Genomic DNA, 23,072 nt, shown 5'->3' on the forward strand with positions numbered 1-23,072 from the left:
TCTCTCTCTCTCTCTCTCTCTCTTTCTTTGTTTTATATTATTATTTTTCTAAAACTTATATTTATTTCATCTATACAGTTTTGAACAAGAATCCAAAGTATGATTTTTCAGCTGCGTCAGGACGTCTGATTCTTTCAGTCATTTTGCTGTTAGTGCACACCATTTCCATCTGCCAGACTTTGCTAGACTTATATGCTATTTTTCTCCAAATTAATTTCTCTTAGAAGTAGTGCTGTATCTAACAAAAAAAAACCCACTCCTTTTCTTCTTTTGAAGTTGTGATTTTGGCTTTTGGATTTTAAGCTTCATGCAGCAAACTGATCTGCTACACATCCCCTCTGGCCAAAACTGACTTCTGCAGCTGTGATCTTTGCTTTTCTCTGGTACTGAGCCATCCTGCAAAAGGTGTACCCTGTACTAACTGTCTGTCTTCAGTCTCAGTCTCAGGTGGCACCCTGATAGACATAGTGGATCTGTCCTCACTGTAATTTGTGGTGAGGTCAGGCTGAGTTTGGATGACTTACTGAGTGTTTCACAGTAGCACATCACTGGACTGCTGGGATACCTCATCCCACCTGAATAACCAAACTGCCATCAAAAAAACAAGATGTTAAAAACACAAAGTCATGCTGCAGGGTTCTCAGCATTTAGGAGACCATTGCAATAATGCTCTGGAGTAGATTAAATGTTCTTTTTTCTTATAAACATAATTTGACACCTTATTGAAGAGAAACAAATGTGATTGAGTCCATGGAGAATGCCAGTATTTCTCTTTATTAGTCAATACCTGCAACCTGCCAAATTTGAGATTTAATTTTCTTTCACCATAATCTGGTGTACATTTTATTTTACTGTATTATTAGTAATGGTAATCCATAAAAAGTAGTGAAGAAAATAGTTTATTGCAAAACTACTGATTGCTTTTACTGCCTATTATCTTGTTGGGGTTTTCATAGCCATTATTTGAGAAGGGCTTTTTCCAGTCTTCACATTGTTTCTAGCACAGGGACTGTCCTGGGTGCATTAGTGCACCACAATGGTTTAATAACAAAGCCCTCTCAAACAAAACTTGAGCTCTTGGTTTTGTATGGGGGATCATTACTGTTTAATGAACCTCACAAGGTTCATGACTGAAGCCATGGAGGAGGTGGGATATTGTCATCACTCTGATGGCCTGCATTAAGGTAAGGTTCTCACACATTAGCAACAGACTTTGGAGGTTTTAGATAGAAGATTTATTTAGTTGTAGCTCTCAGTGCATGCTCTTATGGTAGGAGGAGAACAGCAGTTTGAGGTACCTTCCATAAGGGAGGGTTAATGTTGATTTAATTATTTTGCATTGCACACACAGGGATTTTCATCTGGATGGTTATCATGTAGCAGTTGTCTCTTGCTGACTAATTTCTGGTTCCATAAAGAAGTCCCCAGTTAATTAACCATTTTTGAAAGGCAAAACAACAACCTTTACTTTGTTCTTACTACTCAGTAGAAGGACTTTTATTCTCATCTGTTTTAGCAGAAATCAATATAAGCTGTAAGACAGCTAAAGTTTTGGTAGAACAGAGAAAAAGCTTGAGTATGAAGAGCGACTCTTGTATCTAAAATGCATTTTGTGTACAAGTCAGGGAACTCATTTTGTGCATCTGGTTTTCAAGCACCTACTCCAGAAAAAGCTCAGAAAAGTCTGCTAAGAAAATACAAGTTCTTTCCTAAACAGAGACATTATGGCTTTTCCACAAATTTGCCTCTTAGTTCAAAGTCATAACATTAAGACACAACAATTACTGTTTGTATTTTTCTTGTGCCTTTTTTATTGAGTTACATTATGACATTCATCAGAAATAAAATTAAGCTTAGGGCATGGAAGATGGAGTATGTTCACTATTTAAAAGCTTGAATTTAAAGCACATTTTGATAGAGACCCTTTTTTGGCAAGTCAGGCTTTTAACCTAAAGGTTACCTCTTACCAAAGATAAGTAAAGTAGGATTAATTTAGTACTGTTTTTATGATGCCTGCCTGATCAGATAAAATCATTTTTAAAACTTGAGTTGAAGCAATGTCTTATACCTTTCAGGGTAAATATGCAATAACATGCATGATATGTTCAAGTTGCTTTTAATTCAAAGAACTGTCAAACAGTTTTCAGTTAACCAGTTTACCAAGATTACCAGTTCTCTGCATGTCTTTCTGTGGCAATCACCTACTGTTGATGTTCTGTGTGGTACCAAAACCGTTTAGACATTGGGCTTAAATTGTCATTTGCAAAGTTAAGTAAAATGTTAAAAGCTCTATATTGCCAGAGTTGCAGTTGCAATTTAAAGCTTGACTGCCTTTTTCCCCTCCTGTATTTTCTGCACTGTTCTTTTTTGCTCTTTGCAATTGGAGTGATGCTCATACTTCTAGAGATTTTTGAATTCTTAAGAGGAAAGATTTTCCTTGTTCTTTGGGAAAAAAACAAAAAAAAAACCCTGGAGGGAATCCATTTGATATTTGCACAGTTCTTTAGCCAACACTTTATGTTTTTTATTCCTGACCTGGGATTGTTGCCTGCATGGCCCATGTGTGGCTCTTAGGCTCGGCTTTCCCACCTAAGCGAGGATGGACTCCTGTGGGCGAGCTGCAGGAACACCTTTGTGCAGCTGCCTTGCGTCTGGGGCTGATGCCTCAGTTGGTTGTGAGCAATGAACTTATTTGGATAATTCTTTACCTTCTGGCATGCACTTTTATTGGTTTTGCTCTTGAAAAATTTGTGAAAACTTTTCTTGCTATCAAGACTAACATGGTTGATGGCATCCTTTTGGACACTTTACTGCAAGGGATCAAAAGCTAAAACTTTATCTAATTACGGACAATACTGTGTTCGTGGTTATTTTGTTTACCAGTACTATAGAAAAGGCTTTTAAAAATTGCCATTTCATGCTATTTTCCAATTATTTTATTTGCAAGGAAAAGGTATGTCACCTGAGAATTAAGCCTTCTGATCTTGTTTTCATAGTTTCTAGCCACTTTCCCAGGAAAGTAACTATAAACGTAGATGTTTATACATTCCATTAAAGAAATGTATTTTGATAGACATTTCTCACTACCAGTGGGGTTGGGAAGGTGGTGACCTGACTATCCAATCCCTAGTCATTGTCGAGAATCTATAAATACTGGAATCATGGAATAAATCGCTCTCTTTTTCCTGTCACACGTTGAGCTGTGTCCGTGTGAATCATTTCGTGTCAAACAGCGACAAAGGTACTCTTTTGTTAAGATTTTTTTTTTTTAGAATCTTAAGAGTGTTTAATCAGTAACAGTAAGTTAAAATTAAAGTTTGCAAGATTGAAGTTTTACCAGCTTGGTTGTTTTGATATCCAACTGTATGTTTATTTTCCCACACCACTTACCTAACTTTGTCATCCAAGGCAGTGATTTTATTCACTGTTGGGGTGTTTTAGGGGTAAAAAACAGCCAGGAGATACATATACTTTGTATTAATTGTCTGTTTTGCAGTTTTGCAGTGAATGTTAATGTTATAATTTATGTTTTTCTTGACAGTACTAGCCTTTTGTTAGTAATACTAAAGAGGGATTTACAAGAGCTTCATTGAATTGTTTTCTCTTTTTCCTTAAGTTTGATCTACAGAGGGTTAAGAACAGTAGTCATGCCCAAGAAAATAAGCCTTTCAGTATTGATGGATATTCTTGAAACCATAATTATAAAATACTATTTCAGAAGATGGGCTTCTAAAAAGCTTGGGTGTGTACTTTTTGGGTTTTTTTTTACTTATGGATTCATAAAAATATCTAAGGTTGTACGTGTAAATATATTCCAGCAAAGTTTTGTGAGATTAGTTTGCCCTCTTCCTCTAGTTGTTCATTCACAGCTCTTCTTTTCGGCAAGAGTCACAGCCTTGCCAGTTTTCTTAGAGAATTAACAGTAGCTGACAGAAAAATATTTAGATGTCAGTATTTTATACAGATATTGGGTATGTTCTCTTCATTCATTATACTAGAATGGGGTACCCATTAAAATCATGCTAAGATAACTGAAAGGCTTACTGTATTGGCTTTATAGCCTGTCATACACAGATTACACCCATTTTAATCTGCTCTCTGGAGTATGTCCAGCTTCTGCTAAATGGTGTCTGTTTTACTTTTGAAAGAAATGTGCAGCTGTTTGTAGCCAAAATACAGTTACTGTGAGTGACAGTGATACCAGCTGTGTGCTGCACACTTCAGCTGCTGGAGTAACAGAACTCAGAGATGCCCCCGCTCTCTTCCCTGCATTGACACAACAGATAGAGAGGTTCTTCTGTAGCTTTTATAGTTCTCTGTCGCTGCAGGGGATAAACAGCACTTTCCCTCCTCTGTTTGAGCAAATCTGGACAGAAAGTTATGCCTCGTATTTTGGTTTCCCTCACAAAGGTGAAATGTTTGTCTGGAGCTTCACTTTTCTGTCTGAAGCAGGTCAGGAAGTTGCATCTGGAAAACAAAGCTCAGAGGGCTCAGGTCAGTTCTAAAGGTTCAGGAGTTTGCCAGCTTCCACAGCCATCTCCACTGCTGGCATGTGGCAAGAACAGCAGTGAGCTCACATTTAATCCCGTGTCTGGTTTTGTATCCAATAACAGAGATCTAAGAATGTGGTGTCCTACCTGCTTAAATACAATATGCAAGGACTATTAAGGGCATGCACAGAGAGATGTTTGGTCAATCCCAGAACAGTAAAGCAATGGGTTCCTGTGGGGAAAAAAATAGACCAAAACTCTTTAAAAAAAAAAAACAAACACCCAGTCTCAAAATGCACATGTATAAGTGCATCCTCCCAATTTCCCACAGCACTGAGTGCTACACTTTGCACTTGGTTCTCCAAAATTTCAAATCCATCACAGATTTGTGTACAGAAAATGTCCATAATAAATTTGAATTTATGCAGTAAATTTGGACACAAAGAGTTGAATTGTGTAAAATCTTCAAGTGAGCAAAACTCCTTTTAGTTTCTCTGCTTGTTTAATTTTTCCACAGTACACAGGGTAGAGTGAAAACCAGCTGTAAAAGAGACTTTCCTTGGGGTTGATGAAGTTAATTTTGCTATTGTTTTCAAGGGGGTAATATCTTTGTGCCTGATGTCATAGCAAATGTTGAAGTTGAAAAATGTCCAAAAATAGTGTTGGATTGAGTCACTTTAAAAGTGTTTATCTTGAATCCCCACTTTGTGGCATTATTACTGTAGTCTCATCCCAAGCTAGCATTATTCATTAATGCCGGCTTATCCCCATGATCTGTCGTTCTCTTTGTCTGTTTGTTTGGATATACTTTGTGTGAACATTCGTAACCCTCTGTTTCTTGCTGCATTAATACCATATTTTAAATTGCACTTAGAGCTGGTGTGTTTGAACCAGTTATGCTGTCAGACCTGGGAACGCCTGTTCTTGGCTTGTGTTAGAGTCTGTTACCCCACCTACCATATTAGGAGGCATTAGAAAGGCTAAATTCCTCTGGAAATACAGACTGTCTCATTTTTGAAGCATTGGTGTGATTAACTGTAATGTAATACACTTGGTATGAATGCTTAATGGATAAACATTCTTTTGCTTACTCTAGGCACTTTTACATCTTACTAGGATGCAATTCATTGTACTAAACAGTGTGAATGTGAAACTATCATTAGCAAAAATGCAGTCAGCCAAAATGAATTCTGCCTGCAGGTGCAATTAAGGAATTGGTAAGTCTACAATATAAAGTAATTGAGTAGTGGTCTGGCACTGAGAATGTGGCATTGCACACTTTCCATTTGAAAGATGTTTACAAAACACAGCAAACCTTTTGCTGTATTACAGAAGCTTTTCCATTAATCCTCTTACACTCTGCCTGTTTGTCCATTTTTATACACAAGCAATGGCATCAACAGGCTGTACTGCTGCAGCCCTCCTACCAAATTAATGCAACACCCCACTAATGGGTCTCTTTTACATCACTGCATGGTGATGGTAATGTGAATGTAGCAATAGGCTACTAAAGGCTTTAGATTCCAGAGAATAAGTGTTTCTGTTACTGTAGAAGAATATCTGCTTGTACTAGAAACTAAAGAGATAACCCTCTGTAACAAGTTCCATCTGAAATTGAGTATGTTTACCCTGTACAGAAGACTGAAGGGCTGTCTAATACTGAATGTCATACTTAGCTATTCTTTAACTCATAAGCTGTGTATTTATATAATAGTATATGTTTAAAGAAAAGTTTATTACATCTCCTGATGTTTTTCTTAGTAGAATATAATAGAATTTCCCCCACTCATCTGAAGATTTTAAGCACTACATTTAGTAATCTCATCTCAGTTAAAGAATTCATCAAGAACTTCCCATAAAAAAAAAAAAACAAAAAACCAAGACTCTCTTGAGATTTTTATAAGAATGTAGATATTGTGAAAAGTGGTGGTGGGACACCTTTAGAGATTCATAAGGGCTCTTGCTATGAGCTGGTGTGGTGATACATTTGCCTTTTATCCCTTGGTCTGAGGCAATGCTATAAATTGGTTTCTGTCATTGGAGATCCTCCTCCCTTGGCCCTGCAGCCTTTGCTGTGTCTGCAGGAGTGTTAGCAGTTGGGCAATTAGTACCAAATGCCATAGCTCCTAGGAATTAGACAAGGTGTGTGAGAGAGTCATAAAAAATCCTGGAGAAGTTGCAATTTTGCAACCTTAAAAAGCCAATAGGATTTGTGTTGATGATGTAATATTGAGAAAAGCAGACACCAAGACAGACTGTTTCCACCTAGCTCTTTTCTTCTACCTCTGCTTTCTTCTCTGTTTCAGGTAAAGAGATAGATAGCAATGTGTACTATTTATAGTACATTTAAAATATTTTTATATATAGATTTATATAGAAGAATTGTATTATTTTTGTTCAGTTTATAAAATATTATAATTTCACAATAAAACTCAGGTTGAATTAATTATTTCTGTATAGTTTGTACATATATATGATTTGTATTATCTGTAAGTGAAGAAAAGCAATTGCTTATGAAATTTTTTGTGGAGTTATTTTTAGTGACCATGGAGGTTACACAATTTATCTCTGCTGATATTTATTTTAAATAGAATGTTGTATGCATAGTCAATATTTTGTTTCAAGTGTTTTGTTTATCTCTTGCCTCTGGCAGAGAACATTTGTGTCATTTTGACTCTGCATTTAGACCTCTTGACTTGTAGGCTGGGGGAGAGTGAGATTGCTGGGAGAAGAAACACTGATTCGTTGATTCATGGTGACTTTGCTACTGTATGGCAGTCTGTACTAATTGGTCCCAAAAGCAGCATTTGCTCTTGGCTAGCTTATGTGTCACACTTAAAGGCAGAAGAAAAATAGCACCATCAGTTAGGATGTAGATTGGCAGCAGTGAAAAGATCTGGAAGAAATACTGCAGCAGATTCAGGAATAAATGTCTAGGGACAGAAACTGGAACTTTGATTCATGCTCTCCTATCTGTTTAAAGTTGTTTGGACACCAGAGTCGAGATTTGAGCCTGTACTGTATTCTAATCAATTTGTCAAACTCTGCTCACTTCAAACATTCTCTTTTGCCTGCTTATTTCAATGTTCAAAGATACAATGAATTCTTGAGCATGCTGGTTTGTTACCTTGGCAATAGAAGGAACTGCCAAAAGAGTGATAAAATATATCTGCTATCATTTTGGAAATTCATATTCTTCTTAAATATACTTGTTCATATTTTTATTATTTTTTTGTATAGCATGGCTATTGGAGTGCTCTTGTTGCAACTGCATCTTTATTCTGCTGGATAGAGACATTCTCAAGGTGTAGGCAAATGTTTTTACTTTTCCCTGAAGCAGGAAAAGTCAGCTAAAGACATCCAGGTTTGTAGGTCAGTACCACGCTGCTGTAAATGCTAAGGTGTTAAATTGCTGTACCCACATCTCTGATCTCTCCAGGATCTGTGAAAGTCCAATAGGAGGGACCTTTGGATGAACCCTGAGCTTAATGGGAATGCAGGATTGTCTCTGGGCTCTTTCCCCTGCAACTGCCAAACTACCGTAGTGAAAAATATAAAGCTTTTTTGTCTTTGTGATTTTTATTCTCTATATCTAAATAGTCGATAATGGACCACAAATAGACAGCAGCAGTTGCAAAATACATTTTTGATGGTAAGTTACAGTAGTGCAAAATAGAGTTAAAAAAAAAGGCAGGATGAGGCAAAGGGCTGAATTACATATGAAGTGTACATGTGAAGTACACAACACTGAAAAAGTCTCCTTGGGATTGTTATATGATCGATAAGACTCAGGGAAATCACCTCACCAGTCATTTGTACCTCCCATTACACTGTTGCATCCAAGCTGCTGCTTTAGAAAAACCAATCCACTATCAGAGAAGATTTAGACCCAGGTATGCAAAACTCATCAAAGGGAATTGAGTGAAAATTGTTCAGCCTGTACAATTAATATAAAACAGGACATTGCTGTGACTTCCCATTTGTATCAATGGGTATGACAAAAAATAGAGTGAGAAAGAAAAATCCTCATGGAATTGTGACTTGTCACTGTATTTAAAAAAAAAAACAAACAACAAACAAGCAGGAATATTCAGATAAGTCTGTTTGTATATCTTTGTCAACTCTAGGCCTCAGTGCACCTTGCTCTTTTACTCACTAAAACAGACACACAGCAGCCCTAATAGAGCTACAAGTTCCATGTGAACTGTGGTTTTACTCTTCAGTAACAGGGCTTACCTTTGCTTGCTAATTACGCTGACCTGTTTTAACTGAGTAGCAGCATGAGGTTTTTATGTGGGGCATGCATCTCATTTACTGCTACAGTGATTTTGTATTTTTCTGCTACGTAGACAAGTAGCAATGTAAATTGTAATAAAACTAGTACTTCAGCAATAAAACAGCTACACACTGAATAAATAGTAAGTGGATATAAACAATAATTTTCACTGCTTCTAGGAAACTACTTAATGAAAACAAGTGCTTTAAAAAAATCACACCAAAAGTGAGCCAAATAGCAGGGACAGGGAGGATGATCTGTGTGCAGTACCACCTAGGCAATTTTGGTTCTGTGTTTCAGCCCAAAGCTGCAGTGTATGAAATTTAAGACACTAGTTTCAGTGAAAGAAGCCTAACAGAGGAGTCTGGCTGGTTCTTTAACTACTTATACCATGAAGCAAACACACCCTCATGTTACAGGACTACTGAATGTGTGTGGTTAGCCCATGCATTTTAATGGTTGTCTCCCACCAGGAAACACCACTGTGGCATGGTTTGGGTTTAGGAGGATGTGCTGTAGTGCACAGAGGTGTATAGATCCAAATTGAGATGTTTTGGCACTGCTGCAGGACAGTGACACTGTGGTGTTCTAGTACAATTGGTCTTCATGATGTTCTAACAGGTAGAAACCTTGATAACTTGTTCCACTTGTCTAAAACAAGAGTACACAGAGATAATATTTTCCAGTTTGCCTCAACAAATTGAACAGTTTGTCTGTGTGTCACAGCAGCTGCTCCTGGCTTGTCATATGTCTGAAGAGGTCTCTCTGGAATGGAGAAGTCTAGGGCCCAGATACTTTAAGGATTTTAGAAACATAAATCTGCCGTGCAGAGTTTTGCCAGAGTTTCAGGACACTTAAAACAGATCTTTCTCCTACAGAGCTTTCTGAGGGAAACCCCAGGCACGGATTTGATGTTAGACATGCAATTTCTTTCAATATTGCTGGTGTCTAATTCCCATCTGTGTCTCATTCCTGCAATTGCCTCTTGGGAGGATTTGTCTCCTGGATGCTTCCTTGCTGAGGCGTTAGTGATGGCTGATGCCCACACAGGCTTTAGGGGAGCATGAAGCCAGGAAAGCTGGAGGAAGCCTCCTCACTGACTCACTGCCTTTGACTGTGACAAAACAACCACTTTGCAGAGAAAAAACTTTTAAAAAAAATAGTCACCAATTTCAGACATTGCCAGAGCTTCCTCTCCTCCCTGAAGCTATGCTGTAGAAAGATTTTAAAGAAGAAGGTAATGGTCAAATTGTGATTTCTTCTCCTCATTTAGCTTCTTAAGCACAGAGAGGTTATCCTCAGTGTTTCATTATAGGTAATCTAAATCTTCTCCCTTGCAGTTTAAATCTATTCCCCATTGTCCTGTCACTCCATGCTCTTCTAAATAGTCTCTCTCCATCCTTTTCGTAGGCTCCCTTCAGGTGTTGGAGACCACAGTTATGTCACCCCTAAGCTTTCTCTTTTCCAGGTTGAACAACCCAAATTCTCTCAGCCTTACATCAGATACAACAATTTTTATTGCACAGTTGCACAGTTTATAGTATGCAACACTAATATTGTGGTTCGTGTAGCACTGAGCTGGTTAGCCCATGGGGAGGATAGCCCTTGTAACTCTATAAAGTTATCTCAATTCTGACTTGATGAAAAAAATTTAAAAAAACTCCTTGTCACTACCTACTGGTTACTGTTAGCTGAATTCTGTAAAATATTGGTAGTTTAGAGCTGTGGGAAAACACCCCAAACTTAGGTGCCTTTTTTCAAGAATAATCAGTTTTCATCCTTCTGATCTTACTCCTAAAGATGAAGTACTGAAACAAAAATGTAGGGTTTTTTTCCTGAATTAGTCAGCAACATATTTTTATAGTTAGTGACATGTCTTCCCTAGCTTGTGTTTTACCAAAGAGACGCAAATGATCCGTGTGTGTATGTATGATTTCCCTGGGGATGCCACCCAGGGTGCCTAACAATTATACCTGCTTCTTTGATGTTACAGTTTGTTACTATATTGGTGCTGGATGAATCACTGATGACCCCTTTTTATGTCACTTTAGAGAACACAGAAGTATGTTCTGTTAACAGCAGTTCTTCAGGGTTTGTTTCAACATGTCACCACTCTTGGCTTTTTGTTTTCCACAAGTGCTGTTGTAAATCCTAGAAAATGTCACAAGTGAATTCTATGAAAACTTCGTTTTTCCTAAAGTTTCCTGTAAGTTTTTTTACAACTTGTAGTTGTAAAATCAGACATTAAGATACTATATTGTATTTTCATGAAAAGAGCTTGCTTTTTAAGTAATGCTTTATAAATAATGGCTTATAATGTGACTCCTGCGGATAGTCCTGTACAGGGCCCAGAGTTGGACTCTGTGATCCTTGTGGGTTCCTTCCAACTCAGCATATTCTATGATTGTGACTTTACTGTTCTGGGTACTTGGCCAGAGTGGCAGTAAAACCAAATCTGTCAAATGACAGGGAATGGGAGAATTCCCATGAGTCTGAAATCCCACGCACACTCTGAGAAACATAACAGCAACAGACGTGATGAAATAGTTTCACTTAAATCAAGTTAACCATACTTTGAGGAAGAAGTTATAAATGTTTATCTTATTTTTAGTGCAGTAAAATCTTGAGTGACAGGTCTCATGACTGTACTGAGCAAGCAGTTCATTACTCTGGTGGATAGACTGTTTCACAAAGAAAGAAAATTTCCAAGCACAAATTTTCTTCAGTTTAAAACAAAGAGATTCATTTAATAGAATCAGTCAACCATGAAATGTGATTGCACAAAATGAGATAAATGACTTACAAGAATATTCCTCTTCTTCTTCTTCTTCCCCTAGTCAGGGGGAGGCAACTGCCTTGTTGAAGGCAGTGGGGAAAATTAATGGCCAGTGTACAAAAGACAGTGAGTAAATGCCAGTTAGGAAACAGCTTTGTGCAATGAGTGATCTACAATCTCAGAGTGAATGCTTAGGTGAGGTACTAGATAAGAGTGGCATAATGTATTTGGAGACATAATGATAACCTTTCATCACCAACAGTATATATGGTTTCCTTTAAGTGGGATTAACAAAATACTCCAAAACAGTGAGCACAATCCAAGAAGCCATCTCTTCTGTCTAATCTGATGCAAGAAAGACATCCCAAACCCAAATTCAATATGATTTGATGCTTTCAAAGAAAATTATCCTCAAGCATATTCAGTCATTTTGCAACAAATCTAAAACTGCTTCCACAATATTCTCATGCCAGTCATCAAACACAAGGAAAAGAATGGTGCTAGTTAACATGATGAAAAGCAATCCAGAAATAAATACGCTCATTTTGTGACATAATTTTCCCCTACACCTTTCTCTCAGCTGTTCTTTGTCTCCAGCAAGCAGTATCTCCCTTGATGTTGATGCAATTCATCTCTGTTCATATTTGAGGCACGAGTCTCTCTCATCATGTTAATACATGAGATAATTCAAGCTAAATTCACAGCTGTTGTTTTTAACCTGTACTTGCCTGCATGTCTGCTCTGTTTGAACCCTAAAGATTTATGGTCAAATCTTAGCTCAGTAATGTCTTAATTGGGTCTCTCTCTATTGATTGATCCTTATTTTGGTTGGTGTCAGCATGAATGAGGTTGGGTTTGAACATGGAACCCTTAGTGGCTAAAAACTGCTGCCTTGGACACCAGGTCACAGAGAAGGGAAGCTGCCAGGGAGGATGTACCACTTTTTCGTTGCTGTTGAGTGGACTCTTTGAGATGGTTTTGTCTATTCTTTAGTCAGGCTAGAAATGGTAGCCTTGAATTGTATCTCTCCTCATAACTTGTTTCTGCATCAGTTTCTTTTCACCAATCTTAGAGATACTAAAGCAGCATAAAAAGTTCAGCAGCACTGGACAGCATTAAGTATGTTTTATTTTACTTAGGCTTTGCATGTGTTTATGAAGGCTTTCTAGGAGCATAATATAGTTAAAGCAGCCTTTTTCTTGCATCATAATGACTGAAAATCAAAATGAGATAAGCTTGTGAATTCTTGTAAAATGCTTATCATCTCAGTCTTCTTGGAAGAGGAAATTAAATGTTTCACATTGATGTGAAATACGAGACTTAAAATTTCCACTGAGTGACTGCTGTCTTTTCTGTTTCAACCACTACTTTATGTAAAACTGAGAGGGCTTTTGGTAGCTTTGTGGTAGCCATAACATAGTCAATAGACTTATTATAGAATTTTAAAGTATTTTTGTATTTCAACTTCAGTATATTTACTATTTAAAATAAATGAATGTGTACTAACAGCTTCTCAGGTAGGTGAGACCTCAGCTGGTGGCGATGCCCCAGCTCCTGTTAGTGCACTGGGCAGCCAGCTGGCATGTGTGCTCCATCCAGGGACACCATGACAGAGCCTCCAGGCAGGGCTGTAAAAGAGCAGGCTTCTGGAGAACTTTGTAATATTTGTGTAGTTATGTAGCAGGATGCAGTGTTTCATATTGCAAAAGGAGGAGTGATAAAGGAAAACATGGCTGCGTAATGATGTCTTCTTTTGTTTGTCTGTAAAAGAGGAAGAGGAAATGTGGAAAGTTGTTTTCCTTTATTTGAAGTGATGAATATGATTTATCCATGGGACTGAAGCTCAGTAAAATTACTACCACTAATAATACATATTCCTTACAGCTAGGTGCAGACAGTTAAATGAATTAGGCCGGCAAACTCTGATCTCTAAAATACGAAAATATGCTTTTCCTGACTAATGTTTCTGAAGATCTGAATAATCACTGACTAAAGGCCATGTTGAAAATATGATAGTAAGTAGCATAAATAATATAATCAGGTTAATGCAGTCACTGTTAAATTACTGCTTTAGAGATGAAATAAATATGTAAACTTCATTAGTTTAAAAGAATACCCATGGCTGTGTATATTGGTGTTTTTAAAAAGTTGATACATAATGCAGAATATAATCTCTATAATATCCATAGGTGATGTAAGTGTAGATTAGTGATCTTCAGGTCGAGCTTTGTTTGGATGAATGTGAACTGGAACTTCACAAGGCCTAAAGACTACTGTAGAAAGACTATACAGAATATTACAGTTACAATTTCAATGTATTTGACTCTGTTAATGTTCATTAATAGTTAATTTTAATGAGTTAAAATAAGTATTTCAATTATTTACATGCATAGACCAACGTAGACATTAACAATCACCTTTTGAATTTATAATCAAAAACAGTAGAAACACTCAGTTGACTTTTGCAAGTGTACTTGTACTTCCTTGAATAAAAAAACCCACAAATTTAAAAACCTGAAGTTTGAATGAACCTGAGAAATTAGTCTTTTAAAAGCCTTTTCAAACTTTGCAACATCACAGGACAGAAGAAGTAGCTAATTTAATAATTTGGAAGTCTTTAGAGTGGGTAGCTGAATGACTTTTTATCTATTTCCACAGGTTTTCAATACATACTCTAATGAAGACTATGACAGGAGAAATGATGAAGTTGACCCAGTGGCTGCATCAGCTGAATATGAACTCGAGAAGCGTGTGGAAAAGCTGGAGCTCTTCCCAGTTGAGCTAGAAAAAGGTATTGTGTCTGTGTGCCATTTCCACTTCCTGTGACACTGACCTACAAGTTTGAGGAAGTCTGCACATGCCTACCGAGCCTATCTTGAAATTCCATTCATTTGTTGTAGTCATCTTGGCTCTTTGGATTTCAGGAATTGTTCAGTGAGTAATTAAAGAAGCAACTTAGTGATAAGCAGTTTTTACCTTCTTAAGAGAATTTTTTTGTGACACTCCATTAACATGATTTTACAGTGTTTGATGTGATATGTTCATTCTTCACTGGAGGAATAAAAATCTTTGTCTGTCGTTCTAAGCTCCTCATAAGGCTGCAGATGATACTTTTTGTGTATAGTTAGAATAGTAGTCAAATAGTTTTTTTAAAAGGAAGCAAAATAATATGATCTCTTCCAACATAGTGATTCTGTAATACTAGTGTTATTGACACAGAAAGCCAAGAGGAACCAAAGTGTGAATGTTTACCTACCAAATAAGTGTACAGATGAATGTAAGAAGTTTCTGCTTTCTTTTGCCTTTTTCACAGATGAAGATGGACTTGGAATAAGCATTATTGGAATGGGAGTTGGAGCTGATGCAGGCCTTGAAAAACTGGGAATATTTGTCAAAACAGTAACAGAGGGTGGGACAGCAGAAAGAGATGGAAGGTAAACTAGAGTTTGTATTTTGAAATTTTATCAGCAATAGTCACTATAAATTGAGATTTTCAATAGGGAATAGTTGTTTGTTTAATTGTATGTAACCCAAGCTGTAAAGTTAGTAAGCTTCATTGCAAGATCCAAATACCTGATGTGGTTATGAGAAGATACTAAATTGGTACCATGAGTTTAAACTATTGAAGAACAACAAATTTGCCAAATATATGTATTTATGACTACTGAGAACCCAGATACTTCAGCATGAGTAAGGCTGCTGATTCCAAACTCTGTGTCACTTTTGAAGGTAGTTTAGATTATAAAGGTGTTGAGCTCCCACCTGTTCTATTGGCTTCAAGCCAGCTTTCGATAGGCAATGCTTAGAAAGAGAATTCTGTTCAACATTTTATTATTTGGTCTCTCTACATTTGATATCCTTACAAAGAGATCTTGACAGGCTGGATCAATGGGCTGAGGATAACAGCATGAGGTTTGGTTAGGCAAAGTGCCAGGTCCTGCACTTGGGTCACAGCAACCCCAGGCCATGCTACAGGCCTGGGGAGGGGCAGCTGGAGAGCTGCTCAGCAGAAAAGGGCTTGGAGTACTGGTTGACACCAGCCAGTGTGTGCCCAGGTGGCCAAGAAAGCCAAAGGTATCATGGCTTGGATCCGCAAGATCCAAGGCCAGCAGGACCAGCGCAGTGACTGTAAACCCTGTACTGGGCACTGGTGAGGCCACACCTTGAGTCCCGTGTCCAGCCCCACAAGGAAGACACTGAGGTTCTGGAGCATGACTACAGAAGGGGTACAAAGCTGGTGAAGGGTGTGGAGCACAAGTCTTATGAGGAGCAGTTGAGGGAGCTGGGGGTGTTTAACCTGGATAAAAGCAGGCTGGGGACACCGTGTCACTCTCTACAGCCACCTGAAAGGAGGGTGTAAACAGGTGGGGGTCAGTCTCTTCTGACATTTCTCAAGTGAAAGGATGAGAGGAAATGGCCTTAACTTGTGTCAGGTGAGGTTCAGATCAAATCTTAGAGCTTTTTCTCACTGAAAAAGACATTGGAATAAGATGCCCAGAAAGATGGTGGAGTCACTGTCTCTGGAAGTGTTGAAGAGGCATCTGGATGTGGCACTTGGGATGTGGTTTAGGAGTGATTGAGTTACTTAGTTGATGGCTGAACTGGTCTTGGTCTTGGAAGATTTTTTCTGAACTTGATTTTTCTGTGATTAAGCAAATAATTTGAGTATCTGAACATAAAATATTTTATTAAATACACTCCTTTCAACTTTACTGTTACAGACTGTTACTTTATATTTATTATTTTGGATAGTCTTCTGTTCCAGAGTTCAGTTTTCATACCTACAGCACTCAAAGTACATTAATTAATTTGAGTAGGAAGCTGTACCATAAATCTTGCCCACTAATGAAGTGGTGTGTATAGTCTTCTGTGATGCTCATAAAAAACCTGCTTGCTTCTAGAATTGCTTATTTGGTATGCACAGGATAAAGAATTCCTTTTCAACATAAAATATTTCCTATCACAAGAGGCACAGTTATCTGTGTATTATACAACACCTGCCAATCTGAGTATTATACAATACCTGCCAAAACCAAGCCAATTTCTTTTCATTAGGAGATAGAAAAAAACTTCATTATGTAATCATTTAATAGTGAAAAGGATTCTTAAATATCTTCCAATCTGTACAATTTTTCATTTTGTCCCAGTGCTTAACTTTGTAAATTTTCATGCCAATAAAATATTACTTCTCTGATATGCAAGCAATTGAATCAACTTATCTGCATTCTCCTTTTCTGAGTTTAACCATTAATGTATTGTTATATTAGTTAATATGAAAATACTGTTTATAAATAAGAATGGGAATAAACTCTTAAGACATTGATGCTCTCTTCTAAAAATATATTGCTGTAACATGTTCCTTGTTGAACACCTCAAACTTTTCTGTCAGGCAAAAAGTTGTTTGGTGTGGGAATCCCACAAAAATTTAAAAAGACTAGAAGTCAGGGGGTTGCAAAGTTTAGTAACATTGCTCTGAAACTACTGAAGTATATAGTCTTCTAGATTGAGCTTGGTATCTTTACAGATCTTGGCAATAAGATACCAAATTGAAGGCCAAGTACTGATTTATCATAGGCTTAAAAATTATGAAAGGACGCGAAGAAGCTGACGCTTCAAGGTGTCATGACTTTATCCATTACTTTAAATTTAAGTGAATGTTTTTCTGAAGGATATGCTTGACCTCAGCTAGAAGGCATTAAGCTCACGACTGGTATTTGTGAAATTCTCTGGTTGAAAATCAGTCACTCACTGCTGCTCTGTCATGATCTGTAATTTCTTTTCATCTCATTATTCACATGTTTGAGTGGGCTATAGAAGTTAATGTTCCATCACAAGTCTCTTCTTTCATTTCCCTAGATGGCATCTGAAAGGAACTTGTCAGCTGAGAAAAAATAATATCGTTCTTTGACCATTTTAATATTTGTGTTAGTTTTCAACAGCAGAATGTTCAGTCAGCTGAGAAATAGGACTCTGATTTTCTCTTTGAGAGCCTGACTGATCATTCACTTGGGAGAGGGGTATATAATCCTCTCAGTCAGGACCAGACAGTTCTGCATAATAAAGTGCATCAACTGTAAAGGGTCCTGTTAACTTCATCTTTATGAAAAGCCTACTTAATCATTAACACTGATAGAAAAACAAAGTCTCTTACCAGAAAATAGAACTATTTCAACAGTTGCATCAGATACTCTGAATAATCACGTAGCAATCTTCAACCAGCTTCTTCTGAAGCTACAATTTAAAAGGTTACAGTATCTGTAGGATAGCTGTTAGACTTTTTTTATTGAAAGCCCTATCAAATTATGATACAAAGTACTTATCTCCCATGGAAATACGAAATCCTGTTCAAAGAGGTTTCTCAGTGATTTAACACCGCTTGGCTTGATTCCTGTCGCTGTAGACAAACAGAGGTAGCATTTAGTTGTCCCATTCAAAGGTTTTGTGTGCCAATATTTAACCAAGGAGGGTGCTTAAAGATGAATCCATAGGCAAGCATGTTGATAAGTATTAGGAGAGGTTATTATTAGTGTGAAAAATCTTAAATAGGTCACTAGACTGAAAATGAAAAATAAAATATTTTCCTGGATCAATCAATCCATAGCGGCTTCTTTCAAAATACTGTGATGATGCGTCATTCACTTTTTAAAGTATTTTGATAACATTGGGAGCAACAGTTTTGAAACATTACATAGTTCTTAACTTGAACTCCAGAAGTTGTCTCTGCACAGATTAAATTTTCCAGTCCATCATACTGGGCAATTGTGCAAATAATTTGTTCAACTTTAGTTGGTTTGCTTCTGTAGTTGCTACTTCATTGTAATCTGCACGCAGAGTTTAAAGTCATGAGCATTAGAAAATAATTTTCAGAAGAATTACCAATTTTATTAATGATAAAAGCAATTAAATGTCGATAATTCAGGCGTTGACAAGCCTGAGCCTAATTTTTCATTCATGTTTAAAGTTAGATTTGAGAGACGGAGGAGGCCTGAGGCTCCTATTGGAGTGGGCTCTGACAGGAAGGCTGCTCTTTGTATCATGATATGTATGTATGTTCATATATAATTAAAATATATGTGTATATAGAAAAAAAGGAGTTTTGGAGAACAGCAACTGTAAAAGTAAGAGTTGGAAGTTAATTTAGGAGCTATACAAACAAGAAAGGAGGTACAAAATATGCCTAGACGACAAATAGAATTAGACTGAATGAAGATGGAGCCACTTAGAAAGTTTCAGGCAACAGTTCTCTAACATGATGCTTTCATCACCTGAAATACTGTACCTACGTATCTGTAGGAACACTGCTAGTCCACTGTGTGAGGATGTACGGTGCTGTTGCATCTAAAAGGAATCTGTTATTCCACCATTTTCAGCCAAGAGGCTGACAGTTTCCCATTCAGTAGGCACCAGCTTCTTAAAAGTTCTTTTCCAGGAGCTCCTGTGACCGTCTGACTGCACCCTGTGTTTGCTAAAATTTTAAAAAAATGAAGTCAAAATTAAATAAGTATTAATGTGATTGCTGTGCTTTTCAAATGATTCAGTAAAAATTGAAATAAAATTCTGAGCTTAAATTGCCTAATATGATTTTCAAAATAGGAGTTTATAGGCTGCCTTTTTCAAGGGAGATCCTGCCCAGTGCACTGTGACATTCTGTGCTGTGAAGCTGCCAAAGAATAAGTACTGTATTTCTTACTCACCACTGGAATCCAAGGAACAGAAGATGCTGCTTGAACACATGTAAAACTGCAAAGCCTTTCCTCAGACTTGACAGAGAAATTAGTGCTCCAGGTCATAATGCTTCAGCATTCTGTTGAAGCCTCTGTTGTTCTTTGAAAAGAAGTCTTATCACTAATATATCCTAAGATGTTAAATACATCAATTTAGGTATTTTCATATCATTTAAACAGGGCATTTTTCATAGCTGTTTCTTGGTTGCTTTGTAAACTCTGTAGTTTGGATCAATAGAATCCATGTAAATATGTGAAGATTGCTCCCTTTGACTAGTTGTGGATGTGTGTGGTTTTTATTTTGAAACTATCAGAGATTGTGCGTTTCTGAAGAGTAGTATAGCAGTCATCTTCCAGGGATTTGTAATCCAGAAGAGTCCAGCACCTACTGTAGGGATTTTGTAGCAGTGCTTGCTTTAGATAAAAGCAGTATGGTTTTCATTCTGTCTTAACTTTTTCTGCATTAAACAGTGTATCAGCTGTAAACAGTTGTTTGGTTTCAAAAAGAGAGTCCTCATTAAAACAGCCCAAGGTTTTGTGATTGCGTGCAACAAGATCACAACAACACTAGGAATTCATCTTTCTGGAACAAGTTAGATGAAATATCTTAAGAGAATAAGATCTGATACATAGGTTTGTTTCTCCACAGATGAGCAGGTTGTTTTAGTTAAATACTACCTTTCTTTTCCATTAGTATGAAATGCCAGAGCTATGTCTTATGCTGTTTTTCAAGATTGGCTTAGGAAAGAATGATATAAGAGCTGTTCAAGTATCTCATTTAATTTAATTCATATGACAAATTTAAGAGTTTGCATTGCTGTATTTCTATACAAGGAAAGAGACTGGATAATTAATTGATGATATTAACTGTAATGGTAACCTTGAAGTTGGATTTATGAGACGTCTTTGTGCAATAAATGATGTAGTTTTTTATTTATCTCAACCATTTTATGACTGAGCTTTTGTTTAAAGTCAAGCTAGAAAGATCTCTATGCTAAGTTTGGCTGGAAATTCACAAGAATTCATACAATTATTTATGCATTTGTGTTTTCCCCTTAAAGGATCCAAGTGAATGACCAAATTGTGGAAGTTGATGGCATCAGTCTGGTTGGTGTTACACAAAATTTTGCTGCAACTGTTCTTAGAAACACCAAAGAAAAAGTCAGGTGAGTATTTTAGAAGGAAAAAAGAAATTTTAATTTAATATTAAGATTACCTGGCTTCCTTCATAGGCTTTTCAGTTTGCCCAGGTAGAATCAGAGGATTTTGCCTCTGCGTCTTCTCTCCTTTGATCCCAAGAGAGGGATAAAATACAGTATTACAGCTTTGTTTTGGCTGAGACTTTTAAAATATTACCACCGAGAGAAGCTGAAATTGCAGGCAGATGATGACAGTGCTCTTGATGACTAGTCTAGATGTTCATGTGCTTCAAGCTGTTTGTATTAGTTGGAAAGATGAAGGGCGTGGGTGTTGGTCAGATGGAAACTGCTGCCGGTGACCATTTCCTTGCTCAACCCATGGGGACACTGACCATGTTCATGCTCCAGGGTTGGAGCAGGAGGAGATGAGCACTCCAGTCCCTCAGATCCCACCTCAGCACAGAGGACAGGAAACGCATGCAGTAGTGATAACAGCTACCAAATTGAGGAAAGTAACCAGTAGTAATTAACTGAGTTCCCATCAGCAGCTGTGGGTTTCTCTCTGAGCCTGTACTGTGGTTCATTGAAAGGTGTCCCTATAAAAATCCATAAAATAATGAACAGGCTAGAAAATGTAACATATACTGTAAGTAAGCTTCTGAACTTGTGTGAATGTGAGTGCAAAGGTATAAAATGTCATTAAAATGAACATTGTTTCCCTAGAAAAGAACTGGTTTGCTGTTTAAAACCCTGTGCAGTCACATATTTTTTCAATAGCTTGTTAATTTCAGTAAAAATTCAACACTACAAAATAAATCAAAAAAATATCTTTGGCATATTGTAAAAGCAGCAGCCATTCTGTAGTCACCTTTTGGTTCTCTTTCAAAATCTTCTCTAGGGAGTACAACTGAATTCTTTGATTAATGAGTTCACGGCTGACTTTTGAGCCATGACTGAACTATGGGTGGTAGTATATGCAAACCTGCTCAGATGGTGGTGCTATATGTTGGTGTGCACACTTCCACTATAATTCCATAGCTGATCCTGCATGACGTTAAGGAATAGCACTGGGATGTGGATTCTGCAAAGAATCTTGGGGGTGTTTGATCAATCTTTTATTTGAGAGATGTTATTTAGGAAAAAAAAAAATAGAAACTGTTGGGTAATTGCAGGTAATTTTGCAGGTAATTAGGTGAGTATATTTATGTGTAACATTTACATTTGAAGTTCCACCATTACTATTTCTGCAAAGACTCACACATGCTGTGAGTGTTCCTACTGACTAAACTATGAAAATGAGTATATACTTTATTAGGTTTTCTATAGTTGGGACCTTCAAACATGAAATTCTGATGACAGAGAATAACGTGAGATATACAGAGCAGATGTTATGTATATTCTGTGTTTGATGTTCTAATTCAAAAGGGAAAAAGAAAGCGCCCACATAAAACGTATGTACTATATACATTTAGAATCAGGTTATTACTGCATAAGTTACAGAATAGAATGCTTGCTTCCTTGAGAAAATAATGGAGGGGAAAAAACATTAAATGATTTTCACACAGAGCTCCCACAGTCTTATTTCTCAGGAAATAAATTACATTGAGTTTGGTTGCAATCTAGACTCTTGTAACAAAATAAGGAGCTGAAAAAAGTATTTCTTCATTGTTGAGATTACATTTTCAAGTATACTGTGTATCCTGTGCACTGGGATCATTGGCTTCTCACAGGTCTCATTTATCAAAGAGAGATATTTGAGTTTTTCCTTGTAAGATTAAGATACGGAGTTTTCATGGAAAAAATGACCCAGTGTGTTAGTGTCAAAACTAGACCAAAAAAGCATAAAATAATATTCAGTTAATAATTAATTTTAAAGACTGTATGAGTTACAATATAAAATAATACTAAAATATTAATAATGTATACATAAAGAGCATACCATGTGGTTGGCAGTATCTTACTAATATGTATATCTAATTAGAAGAAAGAAGTGGGTAGAATTCGGTGCAACTTCCTTAAGTTTTTTTTTCATTTTAAAGTTCATGGAAAAGAAATGCTCAGAAAGACTACTTTCTGCTTTATGCAAGCCAGCTGAGAAATGCATCATTTTTTCCCTGGTTTGTTGTAGGCTGGAGTGAGACTTGAGTGAGACCTGACAAGGTAGCCAAGCCTTGTGTGGCACAGGCTCCTGCTTAGCTTCTGGTCCAGTTCTGGTTTTGTTGCCTGATGCTCTGCATTGGTTTTAGTTGCACAAAATGAAAAATGGTTCCAGAAAGCTCTTTTTTGGAGACAGATATTTCAGGATGCTTGACGTTTTGGCTTCAATACAGGTTTGAACATTTGCTTGTAAAGAAACTGAGAGCTAATATTGGTGAATTTAGATATGAAAGGAAATAAGGTATTTTTAATTCATTACTGTTTTTCTTGTGATATGTGACAAAATAGCCCTGCCTGCTGCTTGTTTTATGGAGAGAACAATTGGTTTCTGACAGTTTGTCTTTCCTGCTGCGTTACAGCTAGAATGGAGAATCCCTCATCTCCACCCTCTTTGGCAGTGGCAACCTCTGCACTTGAACTGCTCCAAAACATTAGGGACAACGTGGGAGGGTCTGCTGGGGCAAAATGCCTTTCTTGCCCCCAGCTGTCAGCTGCTGCCTGTTGGCAGTG

General features: G+C 37.2%; 1 protein-coding gene across 4 annotated transcripts in view; it reads left to right on the forward strand.

The window, feature by feature from the left end:
• PPP1R9A (protein phosphatase 1 regulatory subunit 9A) overlaps positions 1 to 23,072 on the forward strand; it is a 131,898-nt gene that overhangs the window by 55,176 nt on the left and 53,650 nt on the right. For all 4 annotated transcript variants that reach the window (XM_015618034.2, XM_015618035.2, XM_015618036.2 and 1 more), the window contains exons 2-4: positions 14,201 to 14,333; positions 14,856 to 14,976; positions 20,328 to 20,432. In XM_015618034.2, coding sequence (XP_015473520.1) covers positions 14,201 to 14,333; positions 14,856 to 14,976; positions 20,328 to 20,432 — 359 coding nt within the window. The remainder of the gene's footprint in view (positions 1 to 14,200; positions 14,334 to 14,855; positions 14,977 to 20,327; positions 20,433 to 23,072) is intronic.

Source organism: Parus major, chromosome 2 (genome assembly GCF_001522545.3).
Source record: "Parus major isolate Abel chromosome 2, Parus_major1.1, whole genome shotgun sequence".
Lineage (NCBI taxonomy): Eukaryota > Metazoa > Chordata > Aves > Passeriformes > Paridae > Parus > Parus major.